Source organism: Bos mutus, chromosome 3 (assembly GCF_027580195.1).
Source record: "Bos mutus isolate GX-2022 chromosome 3, NWIPB_WYAK_1.1, whole genome shotgun sequence".
NCBI classification, from domain to species: Eukaryota; Metazoa; Chordata; class Mammalia; order Artiodactyla; family Bovidae; genus Bos; species Bos mutus.
Window position 1 is genome coordinate 16,081,635 of NC_091619.1, and position 26,461 is coordinate 16,108,095.

At 44.9% G+C, this 26,461-nt stretch overlaps 1 protein-coding gene across 1 annotated transcript; it reads right to left on the bottom strand.

Annotated features, from left to right (window-relative positions):
- Nucleotides 1-5,607: 5,607 nt before the first annotated feature.
- Nucleotides 5,608-24,461, bottom strand: RIIAD1 (regulatory subunit of type II PKA R-subunit domain containing 1). Its single transcript, XM_005894968.3, has 5 exons — nucleotides 24,331-24,461; nucleotides 23,754-23,830; nucleotides 19,004-19,050; nucleotides 17,780-17,906; nucleotides 5,608-17,201 (listed from the first exon to the last, which is right to left on the bottom strand). Exons 1-4 carry the CDS (start codon nucleotides 24,412-24,414, stop codon nucleotides 17,836-17,838), a joined length of 279 nt encoding a protein of 92 aa, XP_005895030.1. The 5' UTR covers nucleotides 24,415-24,461; the 3' UTR covers nucleotides 5,608-17,201; nucleotides 17,780-17,835.
- Nucleotides 24,462-26,461: the final 2,000 nt, after the last annotated feature.

Consider the following 26,461-nt stretch of genomic DNA (forward strand, 5'->3'; position numbering starts at 1 on the left):
GAAACAACAGGGTTAGTGAAAATATGGGTAAAGTCAATAGATCTCGAGTTTTATAAATTATGTCTGACAGTTGATGAAAAAACTATAACATTGTCTGATCTGCTTCTAACAATATGTGTATGTTAGTCACTCACTCATGTTTGACTCTTTGTGACCCCATGGACTGCAGCCCGCCAGGCTACTCTGTCCATGGAATTCTCCAAGAAAGAATACTGGAGTGGGTTGCCATGCCCTTCTCCAAGGAAATCTTCCTGATCCACGGATCAAACCCAGGTCTCCTGCCATTAGCAGGCAGATTCTTTGCCATCTGAGCCACCAGGGAAACTCCTAACGATACGTAGAGGAAATATTTTAAAGAATTATAAACAAGAGAGAACAGGGTATTATACAGATGTAGGGTTTCCATACTTCACTCAAACTGGTAAAGGATAACATCAGTAGGCTATGATACATTATGTATATATAATACCTGGAGCAGTCAATTTTTTAAAAAGCTATACAAAGAGATACACTCAAAAACAAAATGGAATTCTAAAAAATGTCCAAGTAATCCTCAAAAGGCAGGAAAAAGAATACAGAAACAGAATAAAAACAAAAAATGGCAGCCTTAAGCTCTAAACATACCAATAAATATATTAAATGCAACAGTCTAAATACATCAATTAAAGACAGAAATCAACAGTGTCAGTGAAAAAAAAAAAATGACCTAAATAGATACTGTCTACTGAGAACTCATTGGAAATATAATGATACAACGAGCAGAAGAGGAACTGGATGAAAAGTCAAAAGGTACAAGCTTCCAGTTATAAATAAGTACTAGGGATGTAATGCACACGATAAACATAATTAACACTGCTGTATGTTATAAATAAAAGAGCAAATTCTAAGAGTTCTTATCACAAGGAAACATGTATCTATTACTTTAATTTTGTATATGAGATAATGGATTGTCACTAAATTTATTGTTATAATCACTTCGTGATGTATGTAAGTCAAATCTCTATGCTGTACACCTTACACTTACACAGTGCTGTATGTCAAATATATCTTAATAAAACCAGAAGATATATATGTGTGTGTGTGTAAAAGATATATATATGTGTGTGTGAAAGTAAAAGTGTTAACTGGCTAATTTCTCAGTTGTGTCCAACTCTGTGCCCATGGACTGAAGCCTGCCAGGCTCCTCTGTCCATGGGATTCTCTAGGCAAGAATACTGAAATGGATTGCCATTCCCTTCTCCAGGGGATCTTCCCAACCCAGGGATCAAACCTGGGTTTCCTGTATTGCAGGCAGATTCTTTACTGTCTGAGCCACCAGAGAAGCCATATATATATAATATATATATAATATATATAAATAATGATACAGTCAAGTTAAAAGTAAAAGGATGGGAAAAGTTATACCATGCAAATATTAAACAATAGGAAGTGGGAGTGGTTGTATTAATATCAGAAAGAGTAAACTTCAGAACAAAGAATTACCAGAGTACATTATGAGAAACGCTGGACTGGAAGAAGCACAAGCTGGAATCAAGATTGCCGGGAGAAATATCAATAACCTCAGATATGCAGATGACACCACCCTTATGGCAGAAAGTGAAGAGGAACTAAAAAGCCTCTTGATGAAAGTGAAAGTGGAGAATGAAAAAGTTGGCTTAAAGCTCAACATTCAGAAAATGAAGATCATGGCCATCAGGTCCCATCACTTCATGGGAAATAGATGGAGAAACAGTGGAAACAGTGGCAGACTTTATTTTTGGGGCTCCAAAATCACTGCAGATGGTGACTGCAGCCATGAAATTAAAAGACGCTTACTCCTTGGAAGAAAAGTTATGCCCAACCTAGACAGCATATTCAAAAGCAGAGACATTACTTTGCCAACCAAGGTCCGTCTAGTCAAGGCTATGGTTTTCCCTGTGGTCATGTATGGATGTGAGAGTTGGACTGTGAAGAAGGCTGAGCGCCAAAGAATTGATGCTTTTGAACTGTGGTGTTGGAGAAGACGCTTGAGAGTCCCTTGGACTGCAAGGAGATCCAACCAGTACATTCTAAAGGAGATCAGCCCTGGGATTTCTTTGGAGGGAATGATGCTAAAGCTGAAACCAGTACTTTGGCCACTTCATGTGAAGAGTTGACTCATTGGAAAAGACTCTGATGCTGGGAGGGATTGGGGGCAGGAGGAGAAGGGGACGACAGAGGATAAGATGGCTGGATGGCATCACTGACTCGATGGACGTGAGTCTGAGTGAACTCCGGGAACTGGTGATGGACAGGGAGGTCTGGCGTGCTGTGATTCATGGGGTCGCAAAGAGTCGGACACGACTGAGCAACTGAACTGAACTGAAGAAGATCACTATATAATAATACAAAGACCAGTCTACCAAGAAAAACATGGCAATCCTAAATGTATATGCGCCAAACAAAGAGGTGAAAAACAACTGAAGCAAAAATAAACTGAACTAAAAAGAAGACAAATCCAGAATTATATTTGGAGACTTCAGTAATTCAGTAACTGATAGAACAACCAGAAAGTCAGCAAAGATACAGAAAAATTTAACACCACCATCAACCAACAGGACTTTATCAACATTTACAGAACACTCTACCCAACAACAGCAGAATACATATTTTTTATGTATAAAAAATAGGCCATATCCTGGACTATAAAACCAGTCTCAACCAGTTTAAAAGAACTGAAATCAAACTAGAAATCAATAACAGAAGGATAAGAGGAAAATCTCCAAATACTTGGAAACTGACTTATGGCTTAATGAAGTCTCAAAAAAAAATTTCTAATATATCGAACTAAATAAAAATGAAAATGCAACATATTAAAATTTGTGGCACACAGCTAAAGCAGTACTGAGGGGAAATTATAGCTCTAAATGCATACATTAGAAAAGAAAGATCTAAAATCAGTCATCTAAACTCTCACCACAAGAACCTAGAAAAAGATCAAACTAAACCCATAACAAGTATGAGCAAGGAAATAAAAAAAAATAAGGAAACAACAGAAATCAATGAAACTTATAAAAGAAAGACAATAGAGAATATTAATGAAACAAAGAGCTGGTTCTTTGAGAGGAAAAAAATCAATAAAATTGACAACCCCCTGGGAAGAGTGACAAGAAAAAGACAAAATTAAAACATAGGAATGAAACACGGCAGATCCCTAAAACCCCACAAATGCTAAAGAGATAAAGGAATACTATGAACTCTATACACATAAAATTGAGAACTTGGACAAAACAGATTAAATCCTTGGGAAAAACATTACAAACAACCCAATATGAAATACATCATTTGAACAAACCTATAACAATTAAGGAGAAAAGGAAAGATATATCCATTTGAATGCAGAGTTCCAAAGAATAGCAAGGAGAGATAAGAAAGCCTTCCTCAGTGATCAGTGCAAAGAAATAGAGGAAAACAACAGAATGGAAAAGACTAGAGCTCTCTTCAAGAAAATTAGAGATACGAAGCAAACATTTCATGCAAAGATGGGCTCAATAAAGGACAGAAATGGTATGGACCTAACAGAAGCAGAAGATATTAAGAACAGGTGGCAAAAATACACAGAAAAATGCTACAAAAAAGATCTTCAAGACCCAGATAATCACGATGGTGTGATCACTCATCTAGAGCCAGACATCCTGGAATGTGAAGTCAAGTGGGCCTTAGGAAGCATCACTACGAACAGAGCTAGTGGAGGTGATGGAATTCCAGTTGAGCTATTTCAAATCCTAAAAGATGATGCTGTGAAAGTGCTGCACTCAATATGCCAGCAAATTTGGAAAACTCAGCAGTGGCCACAGGACTGGAAAAGGTCAGTTTTCATTCCAATCCCAAAGAAAGGCAATGCCAAAGAATGCTCAAACTACCACACAATTGCACTCATCTCACAAGCTAGTAAAGTAATGCTCAAAAGTCTCCAAGCCAGGCTTCAGCAATACGTGAACCGTGAACTTCCAGATGTTCAAGCTGGTTTTAGAAAAGGCAGAGGAACCAGAGATCAAATTGCCAACATCCACTGGATCATTGAAAAGGCAAGAGAGTTCCAGAAAAACACCTATTTCTGCTTTATTGACTATGCCAAAGCCTTTGACTGTGTGGATCACAATAAACTGTGGAAAATTCTGAAAGAGATGGGAATACCAGACCACCTGACCTGCCTCTTGAGAAATCTGTATGCAGGTCAGGAAGCAACAGTTAGAACTGGACATGGAACAACAGACTGGATCCAAATAGGAAAAGCAGTACGTCAAGGCTGTATATTGTCTCCCTGCTTATTTAACTTCTATGCAGAGTACATCATGAGAAACGCTGGGCTGGAAGAAGCACAAGCTGGAATCAAAGATTGCCGGGAGAAATATCAATAACCTCAGATATGCAGATGACACCACCCTTATGGCAGAAAGTGAAGAGGAACTAAAAAGCCTCTTGATGAAAGTGAAAGTGGAGAATGAAAAAGTTGGCTTAAAGCTCAACATTCAGAAAACAAAGATCATGGCAACCAGTCCCATCACTTCATGGCAAATAGATGGAGGAACAGTGGAAACAGTGGCAGACTTTATTTTTGGGGCTCCAAAATCACTACAGATGGTGACTGCAGCCATGAAATTAAAAGACACTTACTCCTTGGAAGAAAAGTTATGCCCAACCTAGACAGCATATTCAAAAGCAGAGACATTACTTTGCCAACAAAGGTTCGTCTAGTCAAGGCTATGGTTTTTCCAGTAGTCATGTATGGATGTGAGTTGGACTATAAGGAAAGCTGAGCGCCGAAGAATTGATGCTTTTGAACTGTGGTGTTGGAGAAGACTCTCGAGATTCCCTTGGACTGCAAGGAGATCAAACCAGTCCATCCTAAAGGAAATCAGTCCTGAATGTTCATTGGAAGGACTGATGTTGAAGCTGAAACTCCAATACTTTGGCCATCTGATGCAAAGAGCTGACTCATTTGAAAAGACCCTGATGCTGGGAAAGATTGAAGGCAGGAGGAGAACGGGACGACAGAGGATGAGATGGTTAGATGGTATCACCAACTCAATGGACATGAGTTTGAGTAAATTCCGGGAGTTGGTGATGGACAGGGAGGCCTGGTGTGTTACAGTCTATGGGGTTGCAAAGAGTCAGACATGACTGAGGGACTGAAGTGAACTGATAACAATTAAGAAAACTGAGTAATTTTAAAGTGTCCCCTTCTCCCCAGCCACCAAAAAAGCATAAACCTCTTGAGGCCCATATATTTTCTCTGGAGAATTCTACAAAATGTTTAAGAATTAACACCAATTCTATATAATCATTTTCACAAAGTAGAAGAGGAGAGAATACTTCCCAATTCATTTTATGAAGCTATATTACCCAGGGATGGGGAGAGGGGACAGACTACAACCGTACAAAAAAAAAAAAAAAAAAGATAAGTACAAACAAATATCCCCCATGAATATAAATCTAAAAATCCTTAACAAAGTATCAGCAAATACAGTTTAGCAATGTATGGAAAGATTTATATACCATGCCCAAGTGGAGTTTATTCCTGGGAGGCAAGTACGGTTCAATATTCAAAAATCAACCCATGTAATCCACCATATTAAGACTCTGAAGAAGAAAATCACATGATTATATCAATTGATTCAAAGAATCATTTGACAAAATTCAACACCCACTCGTGATTTAAAAAAAAATAAAAGACTCTGGAAAATAGGAATTCGGAAATCTCTCAAACTTGACAAGAACATCTGCAAAGCCTGCAGCTAACACTATACTCAATGCTGAAAGTCTCAGTGAGTGCTTTTCCCCTAAAATCAGGAACAAAGCAAGTATATCTGCTCTCATCCCTCTTATTCAAAATAGTGCTAGTAGTTCTAGACAGGGCAATAAGGCAAGAAAGGGCAATTAAAAGGCAAACAGATTTGAAAAGAAAAGTAAAACTGTCCCCATTTGCGGATGTCCCCAAATTTTCTACATAGAAAATCTTAGTGAATCTACCAAAAAACTCCTAGAAGCAAATTAACACATTATTGACTGGGGGATTTCTGCAGAAACTAATGCCTGTGGCCAGGGAATTATCATGTAAGTGAATACTGAGATGTCTCCAGTCAATAACATTTGGGTAACAAAAGATGTATTAATGTCTCTGGTCAACAATGCATTAATACACACACACCCCTATGTGGACACCAAAATTAAAAATACTACTTATCATTGCTCAAAACATGCTTTTAGGTATAAATAACAAAACAAATACAAACTATACAATGTCATTGAAATAAAGATCTAAATAAAGAGAGACATTCTATGTTCATGGATCAGAAGACTCAACTTAGTAAAGGTGTCAATTCTTCCCCCAAAATTGATATGCAGGTTTAATGAAATTTACTATCAAAATCCTAACATTTTTTTGTTGACAAATATAGTATTGTTCCAAAATTTATATGGAAGGCAAAGGAACTAGAACTAAAATAATTTTAGAAAAAAAACACAATGAAGTGTAATAAATCTACCCAACTTTATTAATAATATAGCAACAATAATCAATGCTGTGTATTATAGATAGAGAGACAGACACATCAATAAGAGGGAAAATATAGAGATGTCAGAAACAGACCCACACAGATATGTTCTACTCCTTTTTTGGACAAAGATACCAAAGTGACTCAATGGAGGAAAGATAGCCTTTTCAACAAATGACACTGGAGCAATGAGACAAGCGTAGGCCAAAACCGAAATTCAACCTAAGTGTAACGCCTCATTCAAACATCAAAACGGCCACAGACTTAAGTGTAAATTGTAAAATTATAGAACTTTTTAAAGGACAAAATCTTTAAGATCTAGGATTAGACAAAGAGTTCTTAAATTTGACAACAAAAACATGCTCTACAAAAGGAAAAATCAAGAATTTGGATCTCATCAATGTTAAAAGTGTGTGCTCCTTTGAAAGCTCATGTGAAGAGAATGAAAAGACAGACTACTGGGAAACAATGTTTGCAAATCATCTATCTACATATCTAAGTAAACTAGCTCTCAGTAAAAAAAAGACACAGGCAATGCAGTCAGAAAATGGGCAAAAGGCATGAACATATACTTCACTAAAAAGGAAATAACGAGGGACAGGAAGCACATGAAAAGATGTTCAACACAATTAGCCAGAGAAGTGCAAATGAAAACCACAAGGAAATATTACTATGCACCTATCAGAATGGTTAAAGTAAAAAATTGTGACAATACCAAATGCTGGTGAGGATACAGAGAAACTGGTCATACAGTGCTGCTAAGAATGTAAAATGCTGTAAGTGAAGTCACTCAGTCGTGTCCGACTCTTTGCGACCCCATGGACTATACAGTCCATGGCATTCTCCAGGCCAGAATACTGCAGAGGGTAGCCTTTCCCTTCTCCAGGGAATCTTCCCAACCTAAGGATCAAATCCAGGTCTCCTGCATTGCAGGCAGATTCTTTACCCGCTGAGCCACAATATATATGCAGAATGGGGTAGCCACTATGAAAAAGAACTTGGCAATTCTTTACTACCTTAAATATACACTTACCATTTAACTCAGCAGTCCCATTCCTAGATAGTTACTAAGGAGAAATGAAAAGTTACTAATAATATTAATTTAATGTTCATCAAAGCTTTATTTCCCCAAATGGAAATAACCCAAACAGCCATCAACTCGTGCATAAAGAAGAGACTACTATCTAGCAGATAAAGGAACAAACTAATGAATACAGATGGATTTAAATATATGCTATGCGAAGTAAGCTGGACACAGAAGACTACATGCTGGGGTTCAGTGGTTAAGCCTCCATGCTTCTACTGCATGGGGAGCAGGTTTGATCCCTGGTAAGAGAACTAGCACGTTTCCACGTGCCTCAGCCAAAAAAAAAAGAATACACTGTGAATCCTGCCCTCTCTCTAAGGGGTGAGCTACCTTTCTTTACACTCGATAGGCCTTCCCATAACATCTAGTGCAAGATGATATACAGAACTGAAAAATGAAAAGCATGGAGACGGAAGTGACCTTGAATGAGAGAGAGCTGGCGCACGCTCAAAATGTCTGTTGATAAATGAATGGATTCTGACCTCACCTACAGTTAGAGTAAGTTAATTATCCATGGACACATAGCACGTCCTTGTTCCTGAACTGCCATCTAGTTATTGTTCTCCAAACTAAACGAGTCTAGGTAGTTTTCTCCAGTGTGAAATACTGGAATCACATTAGATTTTGAATCAGGAGAGGGCTAGCCCCCGTGCCACACTGTCATGTGTGGGTACGTTTTTCCATCTGTGAAGTAAGACTGGCTGATCTCCAAAGCAATTTCTGCTTGAAGAAATTCTATGATTCAGTCCTTCCCTTTAGTTTTCATTTCTCTAAAGTGTGGAAACAAAACACAGTAACCCATTTAGCCTCTTTCCATCAGATTTTGTTCTCAGGTACATCTTAACTGATGTACCCTACAGCTTAATTGATGTAAACCCTACAACTAGCTTTTCACACTGTTGAAAGGAAACATACCCATCTGAATGCAGAGTTCCAAAGAATAGCAAGGAGAGATAAGAAAGCCTTCCTCAGTGACCAACGCAAAGAAATAGAAGAAAACAATAGAATGGGAAAGACTAGAGATCTCTTCAAGAAAACTAGAGATACCAAGGGAACATTTCATGCAAAGATGGGCTCGATAAAGGATAGAAATGGTATGGACCTAACAGAAGCAGAAGATATTAAGAAGAGGTGGCAACAATACACAGAACTGTATGAAAAAGATCTTCATGACCCAGATAACCGCAACAGTGTGATCACTCACCTAGAGACAGACATCCTGGAGTGTGAAGTCAAGTGGGCCTTAGGAAGCATCACTATGAACAAAGCTGGATAGAACAAAGATGGAATTCCAGTTGAGCTATTTCAAATCCTGAAAGATGATGCTGTGAAAGTGCTGCACTCAATATGCCAGCAAATTTGGAAAAGTCAGCAGTGGCCACAGGACTGGAAAAAGTCAGTTTTCATTCTAACCCCAAAGAAAGGCAATTCCAATCCCAATTTCATTCCAATTCCAAAGAAAGGCAATGCCACAAAATGCTCAAACTATTGCACAACTGCACTCATCTCACACACTAGCAAAGTAATGCTCAAAATTCTCCAAGCCAGGCCCCAAGAACAGTACATGAACCATGAACTTCCAGATGTCCAAGCTGGATTTAGAAAAGGCAGAGGAACCAGAGATCAAACTGACAACATCTGCTGGATCATCAAAAAAGCAAGAGAGTTCGAGAAAAACATCTACTTCTGCTTTATTGACTATGCCAAAGCCTTTGACTGTGTGAATCACAACAAACTGTGGAAAATTATTCAAGAGATGGGAATACCAGACCACCTGTCCTACTTCCTGAGAAATCTGTATGCAGGTCAAGAAGCAACAGTTAGAACTGGACTTGGAACAACAGACTGGTTCCAAATTGGGAAAAGAGTACACCAGTTCAGTTCAGTCACTCAGTCGTGTCCGATTCATTGCGACCCCATGGACTATAGCACACCAGGCCTCCCTGTCCATCACCAACTCCCGGAATTTACTCAAACTCATCTCCATTGAATCGGTGATGCCATCCAATCATCTCATCCTCTGTCGTCCCCTTCTTCTCCTGCCTTCAGTCTTTCCTAGCATCAGACTCTTTTCCAATGAGTCAGTTCTTGGCATCAGTTGGCCAAAGTATTGGAGTTTCAGCTTCAGCATCAGTCCTTCCAATGAATATTCAGAACTGATTTCCTTTAGGATGGACTGGATGGATCTCCTTGCAGTCCAAGGGACATTCAAGAGTCTTCTCCAACACCATAGTTGAAATAATCAATTCTTTTGGCGCCCAGCTTTCTTTATAGTCCAACTCTCACATCCATACATGACTACTGGAAAAACCATAGCTTTGACTAGACAGACCTTTGTTGGCAAAGTAATGTCTCTACTTTTTAATATGCTGTCTAGGTTGGTCATAGCTTTTCTTCCAAGGAGCAAGGCTTTTAATTTCATGGCTTCAGTGATTTTGGAGCCCAACAAAATAAAGTTTGTCACTGTTTCCATTGTTTCCCCATCTACTTGTGATGGGGACCAGATGCCGTGATCTTTGTTTTCTGAATGTTGAGCTTTAAGCCAACTTTTTCACTCTCCTTTCATTTTCATCAAGAGGCCCTTTAGTTCTTCTTTGCTTTCTGCCATAAGGGTAGTATCATCTGCATATCTGAGGTTATTGGTATTTCTCCCGTCAATCTTGATTCCAGCTTTTGCTTCATCCAGCCTGGCATTTCACATGATGTATTCTGCATATAAGTTGAATAAGCAGGGTGACAGTATACAGCCTTGTTGTACTCCATTCCCAATTTTGAATGAGTCCGTTGTTCCATGTCCAGTTCTAACTGTTGCTTCTTGAACTGCATACAGATTTTTCAGAAGGCAGCTTAGGTGGTCTGGTATTCCCATCTCTTGAATTTTCCACAGTTTGTTGTGATCCACACAGTCAAAGGCTTTGGGGTAGTCAATAAACCTTATTTAACTTATATGCGAGTATATCATGTGAAATGCCAGGCTGGATGAAGCACACGCTGAAATCAAGATTGATAGGAGAAATATCAATAATCTCAGATATGCAGATGACACCACCCTAATGGTAGAAAGCGAAGAGCAGCTGAAGAGCTTCTTGATGAAAGTGAAAGGAGAATGAAAAAGTTGGCTTAAAACTCAACATTTGGAAAACTAAGATCATGGCATCCGGTCCCATCACTTCATGGCAAATAGATGGGGAAACAATGGAAATGGTGACAGGCTTTATTTCCTTGAGCTCCCAAATCACCGCAGATGGTGACTGCAGCCATGAAATTAAAAGATGCTTGCTCCTTGGAAGAAAAGCTATGACCAACCTAGACAGCATATTAAAAAGCAGAGACATTACTTTACCAACAAAGGTTCGTCTAGTCAAAGCTATGGTTTTTCCAGTAGTCATGTAAGGATGTGAAGAGTTGAACTATAAAAGAAAGTTGAGCACTGAAGAATTGATGCTTTTGAACTGTGGCGTTGGAGAAGACTCTTTCCCTTGGACTGCAAGATCAAACCAGGCAGTCGTAAAGGAAATTAGTCCTGAATATTCTTTGGAAGGACTGATGCTGAAGCTGAAACTGCAATACTTTGGCCAACCGATGTGAAGAACTGACTCATTGGAAAAGAGCCTGATGCTGGGAAAGACTGAAGGCAGGAGAAGGGGACGACAGAGGATGAGATGATTGCATGGCCACCGACTCGATGGACATGAGTTTGAGCAAGCTCCAGGAGTTGGTGATGGATAGGGAACCCTGTCATGCTGCAGATCATGGGGTCACAAAGAGTTGGATACAACTAAACAATTGAACTGAGTACAGCTACCAGACAACCATCTGGGTTTTGTTCTTCCAGTTCCCAGAGATGCACTTATCACTGTAATTCTTCGAGTGCTCTATGCTGTCACTTCTCCAGCTCAGTGACCAAAGTATAGGCCACCTTGTGAAGTCCTGCTCCTGAAGGGCCTGTCTTAGATTCCAGGCCAGCCGGGGCCTGTGTGAGATGGGTCCAAAGTATGACTACTGCTGTTGTGTGGGGCCCTGAAGAAGCTTTCTCCAGAAAGCTGTGAGTCTTCAGTCTCCCACAGATAGCCCTAAACTGCAACATATCAACTTGCATTTTAGTTTACTCCCTCTTCCCCTGGAGACTCTTCTCAGTAACCATGCCCTGTCCCAGGTTAAATTTACCACCTCACTGAAACAAGCACTGCTACCTACAGAGCCCTACCATGGGCATGCTGCCCGCAAGTGTAACAGCACCCCACACAAGTCCACAAGAGACATGTTATCCCCCTTATAGATGAAGAAACTCAGCACCCAAGGGGACAACAGGAATACTTTATCAGTGCCAACAGCCTGTTTTTTGTCAACAAGCATTTAGTGAAAAGCTACTGTATGCAAAGCACATTTGGTTCTTTCTGGTAAAGCAGAAGCCTCCCATGGATGCTGAAAAATTTCTGGGTTTGTATGTCTATAATGAATGTGCTAGCATGCTCCCAAGTTGTTTCTACAAAGCAAATGTTAGCATCCATAGAACTCAGATTCATGATGACAACTGTGCTCAAAGGTCAAATCTAGTAGCACGTCCCACTTTTTACAGATATGGAAAACCGAGGGCCTACAAGACTGTTAAGCACAGAGATAAGAGTGAGGAAAGAATTCAGGAAGAAGTCTGCTTGGAAGAAACAAGACTTGCCCTTCAGGTTTAATAATGGGGACATATGATATTGCGCAGCAACTTGGTGCCGGTCGATACCTGATCATCTGTTAGCATGTAGCTCCACATGCTGGGAAATGTTTTCTGGCCACGGTACCCCTCCTTGCCAACGGTTTGCTTGCAGCGGCTTGCCCTTTTCTCTTATCATTTCACTTTTGAAACTGATTATAATTATCCACGAATCCATGGGCACTCTCTAGACTATGGGTTCCTTGAGGAAAGAGTGTGTCTTATTTCCAAAACTTTGCATCCTGATTATATAATATACCCTAGTATTTGTTGAACCCACTCCAGCGTTCTTGCCTGGAGAATCCCAGGAATGGGGGAGCCTGGTAGGCTGCTGTGTGTGGGTCGCAGAGAGTCGGACACGACTGAAGCGATTTAGCAGCAGCAGCGGCAGTATTTGTTGAATAGTAAGTGAACAAATAAATGAATAAAAACCTTGCAACCTTTCATTCTGACACTTTTAAGGAGATGTCAAAGGAGCTCATGAAGCAGCTCTGCTGGAGATAAGGCCCTGGATTTCACAACTTCTGAAAAACTTTCTATTATAGGGATCTGGGAATGTGTGAACACGGTCCCAACTCCTAGCCCAGTTCCCCTTCCTCTTGCTCACTACTTGGGCCTGGAGCGGGCATTCTCCGAGCGGCGTCTCGCCCAGGAGAGGGCAGCAGAGGCCCATCCAGTGAGATGAGAGCCCAAGCTTTCTGGCCCAGCCCTGCCTTCCCACCAGGTGAGGAGAGCAAGCCCATGAGAGCTTCTGATCCAATTATGAGGATGAGAAAACCGACACGGAGTTCGCTCTGGGTCACATGATGGCAAAGTCAGGCCTGCCCATTAGTCCCCATTACTTCTGGATGTCAGGGCCCATCTGACGTTTCCAAGATGCTCCGAACATTTTTTAGCCTAAAACAGACCTGCAGCAATGGAAGACGTCAGATCCCTGGATGCTCAGCATCTCCCGTTACAAAAGCCCATCCTTCACACCGCCTCTCCACCTACTGCGCTTCCTCCATTCTCCTCCCGGCCATGTTCCTAGGAGGTCGTGTCCATAGGGAGCATACATCCACTTCCACATCCTCAGCTCACAATCGCTACTACGTCTACGGCAGTCAAACTCCTGTCAACCCCACTGAAGCTAACCATCGGTATTACCCATGGTTATTACCCAGTTACACATCGGTGGAAACCTTTTGGTCTTAACTCCTGGGGAGTTCCCTGGTGGTCTAACGGTTAGGATTCAGTACTTTCTCTGCCATGGCCCGGGTTCAATCCCTAGCGAGGCAACTGTGATCCCACAAGCCACGCAGCACAGCCAAAAAGAAATCCATCTCGCCATTTCCTTTGCCCCTTATACAGCCCTTCTGCATAAGTAAATGATCCTCTCACCCCTCTCCTTGTCCACACAAGAAACCTGGAAGTTAGTCTAGAATCTACCACACACCCCCCCTTATAACTCCACCCCATTCAAATCACAAGCCCAGGCAATTCCTCCCCCTAAAGACAACTAGGATTCATTTCTCTTCATGCCACTGCCTCAATCAAGCCTTCATGGGACATAGTCAGGCTTCTAACCACCATCCACCCATCCAAGCAAGTGCTGCAGGTGCTGGCCCTGGAGTGACCAGCACGACAGACAAGGCCTGCTCCCCCGGGCTCACGTTCCTGGGCCACAAACAGCAGCAAGAAAACGAGCCGAAAAGATAGTATCAGACAGTGGTAGGTCCTGAAAAGAAAACAAACAGTGATGTGATACTTTCTTAATTAAAGACTCTTAAATGTCTGGGGGAGCTACTTCAGTTGGATCCCCAGGAAAAGACTCTCTGAGGAAGTGACAAGAAGCTACTAAGGGCAGTGTTCACTAGCTAAACCCTGCTTCCCAGCCACCCTTCAAGAGGGAGCCACGTACACAGTTCTGGCCAAGATGGTAATGAAAGGTGGGGGGCGGGGGCGGTGAAGGGGGTCCTGAGGAAGCTTCTGCTTTTCTGAAAAGACAGGCAAGTACCACCGGCAAGTCCCTTCCAGGTCCTCCTGCTTTTCCTGTGACCGTGGGGGGAGCCGCAGTGGGGCGGCCCCTGGACCAGCTCTGGCAGCTGCCCTCCGTGAGCAAAGCGTGGCCTGCCTGTTTAGCAGACTCTTCCCTCCAGCACAAAGCACCCCAGCTTGCATCACTAGCTCTATGAGGTTCTGAGGAAGGGAAATCCAGGCAGAGGTCAAAGGCCTTACAGTGGGAACAACCTTGGCGTGTTCGAGGAGGAGAGGAACGATGGTGTGGCGGGAGCCCAGTGCGGCAGGAGGAAGGGAGCAGAGCGGGAGACGTGTTAGAAGGTGGAGGGACTTGTGAAGCTTTGTAGTCCTGGGAAACGCAGCTGGATTTTAAGTGCATGGAAGACCACCAAAGGGTTTTAGGCAGGAAAGTAACACTTATTTAAGTTTCTTAAAAGATCATTCTAGCTGCGATGTGTGGAAAATGAGTCAGGGAGGAAGGGGCCAGAAGACACTGCTTGGGGACTGAGCCAAAGCTGCTCCCCTGCCCTCCTCTTTTGCCCTCTTCTGCTTTGGAAGCAAGGAAGAAAGGGGTGATGAGCATCAGCAGGCCACCAGCACCCTGCTGAGCAGAACAGAAGCACCGAGATACCCTGACTGCCCCAGGCCTCTTCCCTCACGTCTGCCTGGCAAACCCCTTCTTACCCATCACAGGCCAGCTTCCCTGAGGCTTCCCTCACTCCACAGGCAGACCGGGTGTTCTTTCTTCTGCCGCCTCGGGCATGACGCCCCTGCTACCATCATAGGTATACAACAAGATTGGTCACTCAACTATACAAGCATTCATGCTCTCCACAAACACACACTAAGCACTTGCTGTATTCAGACACAGTGATAGGAAGTCAGAAACTCGACAGTGAACAAGATCGCCTTTTAGGTGTGGTCCCTCTGCCCTGGTGGAGTTTTTGATCTAAAAGGTGAGGTAGGTAGACAGCTGAGGTTTAGGGAGTAAAGCGGCCAGTCTCCCAGACACTGAGCTGTTTACAGGGAGGGCGATCGCCGCCTTACCCCAGGACCTGGCACATGTCTCACACTACGACCTGTGTTAAGTGCATTCTTCACTCTGCCGCTGCTGCTGTGTCGCTTCAGTCGTGTCCGACTCTGTGCGACCCCATAGACGGCAGCCCACCAGGCCTCCCATCCCTGGGATTCTCCAGGCAAGAACACTGGAGTGGGTTGCCATTTCCTTCTCCAATGCATGAAAGTGGAAAGTGGAAAGTGAAAGTGAAGCCGCTCAGTCGTGTCCGACTCTAGTGACCCCATGGACTGCAGCCTACCAGGCTCCTCCGTCCATGGGATTTTCTAGGCAAAAGTACTGGAGTGGGGTGCCATTGCCTTCTCCAATTCTTCACTCAGAAAGGCTTTCAAATGTATTTTCAGTGGAATGCATTTCTTCTTCTTACCAGGAAACTCCCCAAGCATGGACCGTTGTACTGTCGCAGTATTAAATCATGCATTCGAGCGCCCTGAACAACACTCTGCTCTCTCTTCACATTGCTGCAGGTCTCTTCTCCCACAGAAGGCTCCAAGAATGTCTGATGTAACACTTCACATCAGGGGTCCTTCGTGGATGTGTGTTTGGCTGATGGCTTCGTTTGGATTTTCTAAACAGGGACAGCTCATTATCAGATCCGTGGCTGCTGAACTGCGATTCTGAAAGCACTTAAAATAACTCCTCAGGTTCCTATCACATAGCTTATTATCTGCAGTTTTAATAGTTCTGTGTTAGTCAGTCAGTCGTGTCCAACTCTTTGTGACCCCATGGTCTGTATGTAGCCCAGGCTCCTCCACGGAATTCTCCACACAAGAATACTGGAGTGAGTAGCCATTCCCTTCTCCAGAGGATCTTCCCAACCAGGGATCAAATCCAGGTCCGTTGTCGCCTTGCAGGCAGATTCTTTACCGTCTAAGCCACCAGGGAAGACCAACTGTTCTCTAACTGCCCCATTTGGTTGCCTTTTCCACTACTTCAGTAGCTGGGGACAAGACAGCAGAGACAAGGCAAATAAGAATACAGCCCCCTGCTTCAGTCTGTATTATTAGTATTTGGTGTTTCTGTAACCATGGTGAGGCTGACAAGTGACACCCAAGTGAGAGGTCCTTCCCACAGCGGAGCTAGTATGTTGTGGAGCCAGAGATGCAGACACATACGTGCAAAACTTTCCTGCCTCCTAGGCCTAGAAAGGACTCCATAGGGCCAGCGGGCCCACTCTTCTGCCTCTAACGCTGAAAACGAAATGGCTGGGCAGCTTGTTCCTAAAAATCCCCAAAACCAAAGTCCACCGCCTCTTGAGTCCCTCACTCTTATGCATGAGCCTGAGTGGGTTTTCGATGTCTAATCTCATTCACTCTTGCTGTTCTTCCAACCCAATTCCTCTGATTATTGCTTCTATGGAAATAAAAGTTAATCATCACCTGTACTCTCGGTACAGTAACCCCGGAGGTAAGATAAAAAACAAAAGCCACCTCGGAAGCAGGGACTCCGCTCATTTGAGTACCACCACGGCCAGCTGTGGTCCTCTCCAGATACTCGCCACTGTTCTTCTGTCTAGTCTTGGCCCTGGGAGGGAGGGTCTGGAGGGGCAGGGAGCACACGCGGGCAGCCAGCCCACTGGCTGAACTGAGAGGCCTCTGCCATGGACACAGAGACAGGCCCTGCTACCTCCCAGGTCAGAGGAGGGGTAGAGCAGCCTCCCATGAAGGATGTCTTCCTCCTCCTGATTGAAATAAAGCAGAGAGCACAGGAAGGTCTGCTTTTAATGAGTATCTTTAAAAGCCTTTGCAACAGCAGGCGCAGCCCAGGGCAGCCTGGAAACCCACACTGAGGGCAACACAGCTCTCTGGCTTTCAGATGACCCTGCAAAAAAAAGAAATGGTGCTGCTAAATCAGGAGTGTGGCTTCTGCCCACCTCACATTTAAAACTCCCAACCTTCCACATCATTTCAGAAAGCCTGCCTGGAAAATGTGTGCTGGCCCTCACAGGGTAGCCTGGTTTGACGATGGGGGTGGGGGCATGCCCAATCCAAATGCTGCGAGGGAAGCGGCCTCCACCCCTTCCAGAAGCAGCGGGGAAGCCCTTCCACTCCCACCACCAAGGACACAAGGAAAAGGCCACTACAGGAGCTCGCAGGAAGCCTGTGGCAACAGATCCCACCCCCGCTTCCCTGCCTCTCTTTCCTCCAGAACTACTCCAACTTCCACTCTCAACCACGTCACTAGATTAAGAAGACGGATGTCTCTGCCACAGATACGCCAGACAAACCCTGGGCCTCTCTTCACAGCCCCTAATTCCCCAAGGTGGTGTCAGGAAAACTCAACACTTGCAGAAACTTCTCTGCAGACTGTTTGGTTTCTTTCACACCCCAGGCCGAGGAGCCAGTGCTTATTTCACAGGAGTGAAGAAGCCTCTGTCTGTAAGTGAGGTTAACACCCACCAAAGGCTGGATTCTTTCTGGTCTCTCTCAACAGCTGAGCATCGTGATTTTGCTAATTAAGCCGCTTTCTTCTCCTTAATTAGCTGCATGTGAATCTTGTTGGGAAGTCTTGGATCCGTGAAATAGTCTGGGATGAGAATCAAAAAGAAGAAATCATCTAAATCTAAGGGGAAGTAGACGAGGGGAGAGACAGCTCACTCTGCTAAAAAGTTAGGGACAGCTCTGTCTTGGCAGGACTGTTCCTGCAGTCCAGTTTTACGATGTAATATGAGATGTCACAGCAAATTCCAGGGTCACCATCTGCACTGCCCCGACCCCCAGCACTTCTGAGCCTCCAGCTCCAGTGTTCCCGGGAAGGGGGACACGGGGTGGCCCCGGTCCCCACCACACCACCCTGCCACTGGCTTATCAGCTTGCTGACACACAGGAAGCCGTCAGAGGGTTGACGAGTCTCTGGCTTTCTGCTCCAGGCCCATCTTGGGGCCCAAATAAATACCAAGTGTTATTCTTGTCTCCACTCGGCCTGCCGGCTCCTGTCTGAGACATCACGCCCTCTCTGAGAATATCCTCTCCAAGGAGGGCCAGGCTCTCGCAGGATGACGACAAAGGAGGATTTTTATACACCCGGCATAATGTGAATCAGAGGCAGCATCTGCTGTGGCAGCAAAGACGTACTTAGATTCAATCAGGAACCTTGTGAGGCTGTAACGGACTCCCAGGGCTAAAAGGACCTAAGAAATCTGTCGGCCTAGCCCCTTCCCTTTAAATACCATTGACCTCAAGCCCTCTCAGGGCAGCGGAGCCCATTAGAATCACCTGGGGAGCCTTTAAAACAGTGGATGCCAGGCCCCACCCCAGACTAATTAAATAAAACCCTGGGGTGGGCCCGGGCATCGGTATTTTTTAAAAGCTCCCCAGGTGACTTTAATGCACAGCCTGGGCTGAGAACCCTGCTTTAAGATTCCCGGGAAAAGAGCTGCCTGTCTGTCCCTTTGGGAATCTCAACATTCTTAACCATCTTTACCACGAGGAAGTTCTGCCTCATTTCTTATCTGTCCTCATTCTGAGGAAATAATATGGAGGAAAGAGCGTTTTGAAGAAAGCTCCCTTGGGAGACATCGGGTGAAGTGGTAGCCCAGGCTCTGCCTTGTCCAAGTCGCAGTTCACAGGAACACTCCTGGTGCGCGTTGACCACTCACCCCAAAGGGATGCTGCCTTACTCACCTGCGGCAAATTCTGGAATGTTGTCTGGTCTTTTCAAAAACATTTCTCTGGAAAACAACAAGGGGTACGGGGTGGAGGTAAAGCAGGTCCTGAGCTGTCTGTCGGCCAATGACCTGAGACACACCTGTCGTAGCAGGCAGAGAGCCAGAGGCCTCCTGCCAAGGACCCTTTCCGGTGTGATTCTCCTTCAAGTCAGGATCCGGGGCCAGAAGCAAGGAGCCTAGGGAATGATCAGCTCACGAGACAGCGAGTGCTGTAGCCAAGTGAAGCTTGTCATTCACTTGACAATCATTTCACAAAACCAAGGCCAGGCCAGGGTTGAAGAGCTCGCTGCCTCGTCCCTGAGGGTCTCACGTGTGGGGGACAGGTGTGGCACCCACAACCTTCTGAGGAAGAGCAACCAGAAATTGCCACGGGTGGGGCAAGAGAGCACAGGAAACAAAGCTGAGCAGACAGACGTGAGGCAGCTGTTGGCCCGGCAGGCCCATGGACGCTGTGACGACACCCGCAGGGCCGGCCCACTGGGCAGCTGAGACTGCCTCACATCCCACGGAGTTTTATGGCTCATAAAGCAGGTCCACAGATATTACCTCACTCTCCAACCCCGTGAAACAGCAATGACTGTGCCCCGTTTTACACAGGAAGAAACCGAGCTTTCAAAAGGTTGACCATTTGCCCAAGTTCATGAAGTGAGTAAATAAAGGAGAGGAGCCCCAGGTCGTGTGGCTCCAAGGCCAGGGTTCTGCAACATAGCCTCGTGGCTACAGCTGCCCTGCCTGCCCAGGAGGCCCCTGCCTTCCAAGTTTCGACAATTTTGCTTCCCTTCTTTTCCTTCAATTCAACTTGACAACTGCTGAGCACAAATTAGGTGTAAGTCACTATATAAGATATGAGGGATTGATTTTAAAAAGATAAATACAGCCCCACCTCAAAAAAAAGACAGTCAAGCACAAGGAAACGGGTAAGTTCCCAAAATGCCAAGTAACCTCCAGGTAGTGCTACAGGAGGGTTCAGAATAGTGTGCTGAGAGATCAGAGAGAGGGCAGCCTCTTCAAACAAGACCCCCCAGGTCATCACACAGCATCTGGCATTTGAGATGTGTATCTTGAGGTACACATGGGACAAAGGCTGAGGGACAAGAGCCTTCCAGAACAAGGAAGCAGCAGGAGCAAAGGTCTGGAAAGTCAAGGGAACAGCTCACATTCTATTGAGAGTGAACTCCTCCAGGGTAGGAACCGCGTCATCTCCACTTTTGTTTCCACACTGCCTAGAAGAGCGCTCAGTGAAACAACCAGAGGGGTCCAGTCTGGTTAGAGTGGGGGCACATGCAGGAAATAGAGGAAAGTGAAGGAAGGCCTGATATGGAGGGCCTTAAAGGCCAGGGAGAGACATTCCTACTCAGTTCAAGAGATGATGTTGTTAGTCACTCAGTCGTGTCCAACTCTTTATGACCCCGTGGACCACAGCCTGCCAGGCTCCTCTGCCCATGAGGATTCTCCAGGCAAGAATACTGGAGTGGGTTGCCATTTCCTTCTCCAGGGGATTTTCCTGACCCAGGGATTGAACCTGGGTCTCCTATATTGCAGGCAGATTCTTTACCGTCTGAGCCACCAGGGAAGCCCAAAAGAGGTGATGGGAATGGATAAATAAAGTGTGGTAAAGTGCTACCGTGGAATACTGCACAGCAAGGAGAATGGAGGGGCTGCAAGATATTGCTGAGCAAAAGAACCAGGCACAAGAGCACATACTGTGGAATTCCATTTATATAAAGGACACAGAGGACTTCCCTCATATCTCAGTTGGTAAAGAATCCGCCTGCAATGCAGGAGACCCCAGTTCGATTCCCGGGTCAGGAAGATCCCCTGGAGAAGGGACAGACTGCCCACTCAGGCACTCTTTTGCTTCCCTGGTGGCTCAGCTGGTAAGGAATCCACCTGCAACGTGGGAGACCTGGGTTCAATCCCTGGGTTGGAAAGACTCCCTGGAGAAGGGAAAGGCTACCCACTCCAGTATTCTGGCCTGGAGAATCCCTATATAGTCCATGGGGTCGCAAAGAGTCAGACACGACTGAGCGACTTTCATTTCACTTTCAAAGGACACAGAAAGGCAATATGAATCTGAGCAATTAGAAGTCAGGACACACACACACACAAAGAAGTCAGGATGCTGACTAACTTTTTGGAAGAAGTGACTGGAAGGGGCCACAAAGGGTCTGAGGTGCTGGTCAGATTCTAGTTCTTAATCTGGACACTAGCACCATGTGTATTCTCAGCTTGTGAAAGTTCATGCCACTTTTTTGGTATTTTATATTTCAATAGAATTTTTTAAGGTGATATTGTGGATCCACTGCAGATTTTTCCAGCCAAGGAATGATGTGATTGGTGCTACGGTTTGGGAAGATTCATCTGCCTGGCTGTTTACAGAAACACCTAGTAAAGCCTTCCTACAATGTCACACTTTGTTTCCTACCTCCAGCCTAAAACCTGAGATCTCTGGGTGCCTAAAAATAGGTTAGATCCCTACTCCTTCCATTTTTCAGCTTCCAAATTCAAGGTATGAAGAGTTCCGTACACTGTATATATAAGTACAGACCAGAAAGCTGTGGCTGAATGGCCATAAATCATCAGGATCTGGAAGAGCCAAGTGGGGAGCCAGTTTCCCAACAAAAACGCTGTGGGGCTTCTCACGGCTTGCAGTGAGTCTACAGCAGAGACCTGAGGCCAGGTGAGGACAGGCACGCCGCCTGGGACTCTGTCCCCGCTTCTCCCTTCCTCTTTTCTCATAGGAAGGACCATCAGAAGCATCCAGGGCCGATGACAGGCTGATTCTGGTTCATTCTGGTACCATCCAAAGGAAATAACAATCACACACACACACACACATACGCCCTGAAAACAAACCCTCAAACTTCAAACACTTCTGCTTTCCTCCCACTTCCATCCCAGAAAGAGAAAGGCCTAAAGGGGGCCAGGAGGATTTCATGAGAGGAGCTTGAGGGACAGCAAAAGGAGAGGCCTCGTGGCCCACCTGGCCCAAGAGGGGGATGATAAGGAAGGAGAGGGAAAATTGCCTGGGGCTGTCCTTGCAGACGCCAGGCTACTCCTGGAAACTGTTCCTGGGCAGAGAAGCAGGGCCATTCCTGCCATGTGATTAAAACAGTGCCCTCTTCATTCACTACCCCCACTGCTTTTAATCCTTTTGTCTGTGAACATTGCAAGTGAGATACTTCAGGTTTTACCATCTATTCCCAATCTCCATGCTGGAATCATTCCTAACTTGCATTGTGAGCTCCCCAGGACAGGACAGATGTCTTCCTTTATCTCCCTTTAGAAGAAAAGGTACAGAAAGTGATGGCCCGATCCCCAGGGCTGGCACTTCCCGAGGACCCCTAATCGATCTTTTGGCCAAGCCTAACCCCTAGCTCAAATAAAACCAAACTTCTCAGATAGGTTCCCATTTGCCCCTTCCCTTCCCCTATCTGCCCCCTGAGACTCCACTGCCATTTGGAGAAATGGCTAAAATATGAAGAACAATGAAGCATGAAGAAAGACACCCCTCTAGGCCTACTTTTAAAAAGACAGGGACTTCCCTGGTGGTCCAATGGTTACCACACTTCTGCAAAAGGGGGCTCAAGTTTGAGTTCGATCCCTAGTCAGGGAACTTAAGATCCTGCATGCACTCCGGTACGAGCGAAAAAATAAAAATCTTTAAAAGACAAAGGAGAGCACAACTTCTGGCTCCCAGCTCCTGTGTGCTTACAGTGAAACGCGGTGGAAAAACCAGGGGTTTGGATCCTGGTTCAGCATCTGGGTAAAGTACATCATGCGTAAAATGGAACTGATAATAAACTATCTTTGTAGAGCTGCTGGGAGAATCAGCACACATGTACCAATTTGCCATACACTGTGTGGGCCCTGGGGACAAAACCATGGCTCTACTAGCTTAGAGCTTTGGTCCAGGGAGAGAGACAAAAGATGGACAATGCAATTACACTACAGTGTGATAACTGCTAATGGAGGAAACCAACGCAGTGCCTGGATATGGAAGCCATTATTATTTAAATCTTGTCTATTTGTCTGTAGCCAAACAGTATTTCTGAGATAGCTCTATTGTTTCCATCCATTGGTGCGCCATGATTTTTTTCCCTCCTCAGTTCCTTGCTTTTCATCCCATTAGGAAAATTTTCCATTCAAGCAAATGCCACGCTGAAAAGCAGTGTGGGGGAAGGGAAAAGGTCTCCAAGATATGGTGGAAAATGGTTTTCTTTTCCCCAGGACTTATAGGGGAGTGGCTTCCAACCCTTGGAGTCTTTCTACTATGTTCTCTGGTACATCTGAAAGGCCAGACAGCTATAATTCTTTTTTTTTTTTAAGTTCTAATGATCTTGTTAAATACCACTGTGGAGAATAGTGTTCTACACCCAGTAGCTGTCTGCTGAGTTTCTCAATGCCAAATTCCTTCTTCCAAGTGTCAGAAGGTATATATTTATCTTCACAGCTAAAATGAATGCATATTAATATTTCTGAGATAACTGAAGGAAGCCTCTAGAAATAACAAGAAAATCCTGGGTGTCACAGGCCCCAGCATTAGAAAACATTCCATCTTAGGATATTTTCTAATCTTCAGACCCTAAAGGAAGCAACAAGCTGTGTTTAAACAAAGAGGACGTGACTCACACTCATCTATCCCCAACGAGATTTGGTAAAAAATTTACACTATTTACTCAAGGCCAGTCTGGAAAACCACCTACCTGAAGAAACCACTTATGAGCAACTCCACTTCTTTGTGGGTCCTAAGGTACTTTTCATTAGTAATCCGAGTTTGAATCTGGGGGTCAAGAGCAAAAAGGTCACCCTCCATGAAGAGAAAGATTTCAGGGTTCCAGGCGGAGGTGCAGAGGGCTTGGGGAAACAAGGGGCTCCCTTAACCCGGGTCTCTTCCCAGGATGTTTGAACAGTTAAGCCATCTCTCTTCTTACAGATTATTAACATCTCCAGTGCTGTCTCAGGCTCAGGCTTAGGCGCCTTAACTAAAGTCGGGTGTCTACCGCTGGGAAGTTCTTGTTTGTATCTAAGTTAAAGTATCCGGCAGTCAATTCGGTCCATTTTTCTGGTACATTCCTATTTTAGTTCTTTTTGCACTTTCAAGCGCCTGCGGGGATCTGTTCAAGGACCCAGAAGCCAGGGGTCCGCCGGAGGTGTCCCCATCCCGCAGCCTTCCGCCCCTTTATCTGGGCACAGGCTCCCGAGTCCCTTCTCTCTGGGGCCCGGCCCTCACCCGGGGAGGAGCTGCACTCCGATGGAGGCGGGAGTTGGGACCGCACCCACCTTGAAGCCGCGCAGCTTCTCCAGCTGCTCTGGGCTCAGTGTTTCGGGGTACAGCCCCTTAATCGTGCCCGTCAGGTTCGCCATCTTGTCGCGGTCGTCAAGGCGACGGGCGGCACAGCAGGTGAGGACCCGCCCCCAGCCTGGCCCCGCCCTCAAGCCCGGCCCTCTCCAGCAGGGGGCGGGGCTGAGAGAACCAATAAGGGGGCCATTCTGAAGTCAGGGAGTGAGCTCCAGAGGGATTCTAAAGGACCCCCTTCCGCAGATTTGGAGACTGTATTTCCAGCTTGACTCTGTGTGAAAATGAGTCCTTCTTCTTGACCTCACCCAACCTCAAATAGTTTTTTCTTTAACTTGAGAGCAAAACTGGAAAGACAACTGTGGAAAATTCTTAGAGATGGGAATACCAGACCACCTTACCTGCTTCCTGTGAAACTTGTATGCAGGTCAAGAAGCAACAGTTAGAACTGGACATGGAACAACGGATGGGTTCCAAACTGGGAAAGGAGTACTTCAAGGCTGTATATTGTCACCCTGCTTATATGCAGAGTACATCATGAGAAATGCTGGACTGGATGAAGCACAAGCTGGAATCAAGATATCCAGGAGAAATATCAATAACCTCAGATATGCAGATGACACCACCCTTATGGCAGAAAGCAAAAAAGAACTAAAGACTCTTGATGAAGGTGAAAGAGACGAGTGAAAAAGCTGGCTTAAAACTCAACATTCAAAAAACTAAGATCATGGCATCCGGTCCCAACACTTCATGGCAAATAGATAGGGAAACAATGGAAACAGTAACAGGCTTTATTTCCTTGAGTTCCAAAATCACTGCAGATGGTGACTGCAGCCATGAAATTAAGATGCTTGCTCCTTGGAAGAAAAGCTATGACAAACCTTAAAAAGCAGAGATGTTACTTTGCTGACAAAGGTCTACTCAAAGCTATGGTTTTTCCAGTAGTCACGTATGGATGTGAGTTGGACCATAAAGAAGGCTGAGCACCAAAGAATCAATGCTTTTGAACTGTGGTGTTGGAGAAGACTCTTCAGAGTCCCTTGAACTGCAAGGAGATCAAACCAGTCGATCGTAAAAGAAATTGGTCCTGAATATTCATTGGGAGGACTGAAGCTGAAGCTGAAGCTCTGATACTCTGGCCACCTAATTGGAAGAACTGACTCATTGGGAAAGACCCTAATGCTGATAAAGATTGAAGAGAGGAAGACAAGCGCATGACAGAGGATGACATGGTTGGATGACATCACCAACTCAATGGACATGAGTTTGAGCAAGCTCTGGGAGACGGTGAAGGACAGGGAAGCCTGGTATGCTGCCGTCTATGGGGTCACAAAGAGTTGGACATGAGTGAGTGAACAAAAAAAGAGCGAAACTGGAAAAGGGATTCCTTAAGGCAAACTCTCCCAGAATTTGGTTCCTGACCCTCTCACTTAAAGCCTTAGTAGTAGTAAAGGAGAATCTAGGCTTCTTCCCTTTCCACTGGCCCAGAAGCCAAACCCCTCCATCTATCCTGTAGACACTGAACTCTTGGGTTCTTAACAAAATATGAAAGCACCCTATAGCAAGGAATGAACCGAGTTCTACAAAGGAAGGAACATTCTCAGACTAAAAATGCTGGACAGGACCTGGGGACTTCCTGCCAGAAGTTTCCCATCTTGGACTGACTTTCTTGTGTAGATTAACTGCTCCTTATAAATTCTAAATCATGTCTCCCACTCCCAATGATACACAGGAGGGGAAAGGCAGTTGGTCTTCAAGATGTGTTCTTCTACTAGCTAATTAAGAAGAGAAAGTGAGACAAAAAGGCAGAGAGCTGAAAATAGCACCTAGAAAGGGCAGGAGGCTGTCTGACAATACACACAAGTGCTGAGTTTCTACACCCGCAGAGATCATGCCCAGCAGATTGCCTGAGAGGCAGGGAAGAGAGCGCAAAAGGAGGCGGTCTTTTCAGATTTATGAACAACTGCATCACGTGGCACATACACCCAAGGAGCAAGGAAAGAGCTTAACAAACCCAATATCAGGCCATGGCCTGGGAGGGGTCTCTCTGCCATCTGCTTCTCAGAAAAGACTGAGGAGGGAATTCCCTGGTGGACCAGTGGTCAGGACTTGGTG

Coding starts and splice junctions, on each gene's coding strand:
- RIIAD1 (XM_005894968.3), bottom strand. CDS start 24,414: ATGGCGAACCTGACGGGCACGATTAAGGGGCTGTACCCCGAAACACTG. Junction 23,831..24,330: donor AGAAGCTGCGCGGCTTCAAG/GTGGGTGCGGTC, acceptor CTTGACCCCCAG/ATTCAAACTCGGATTACTAA. Junction 19,051..23,753: donor CTCATAAGTGGTTTCTTCAG/GTAGGTGGTTTT, acceptor GTTGTTTTCCAG/AGAAATGTTTTTGAAAAGAC.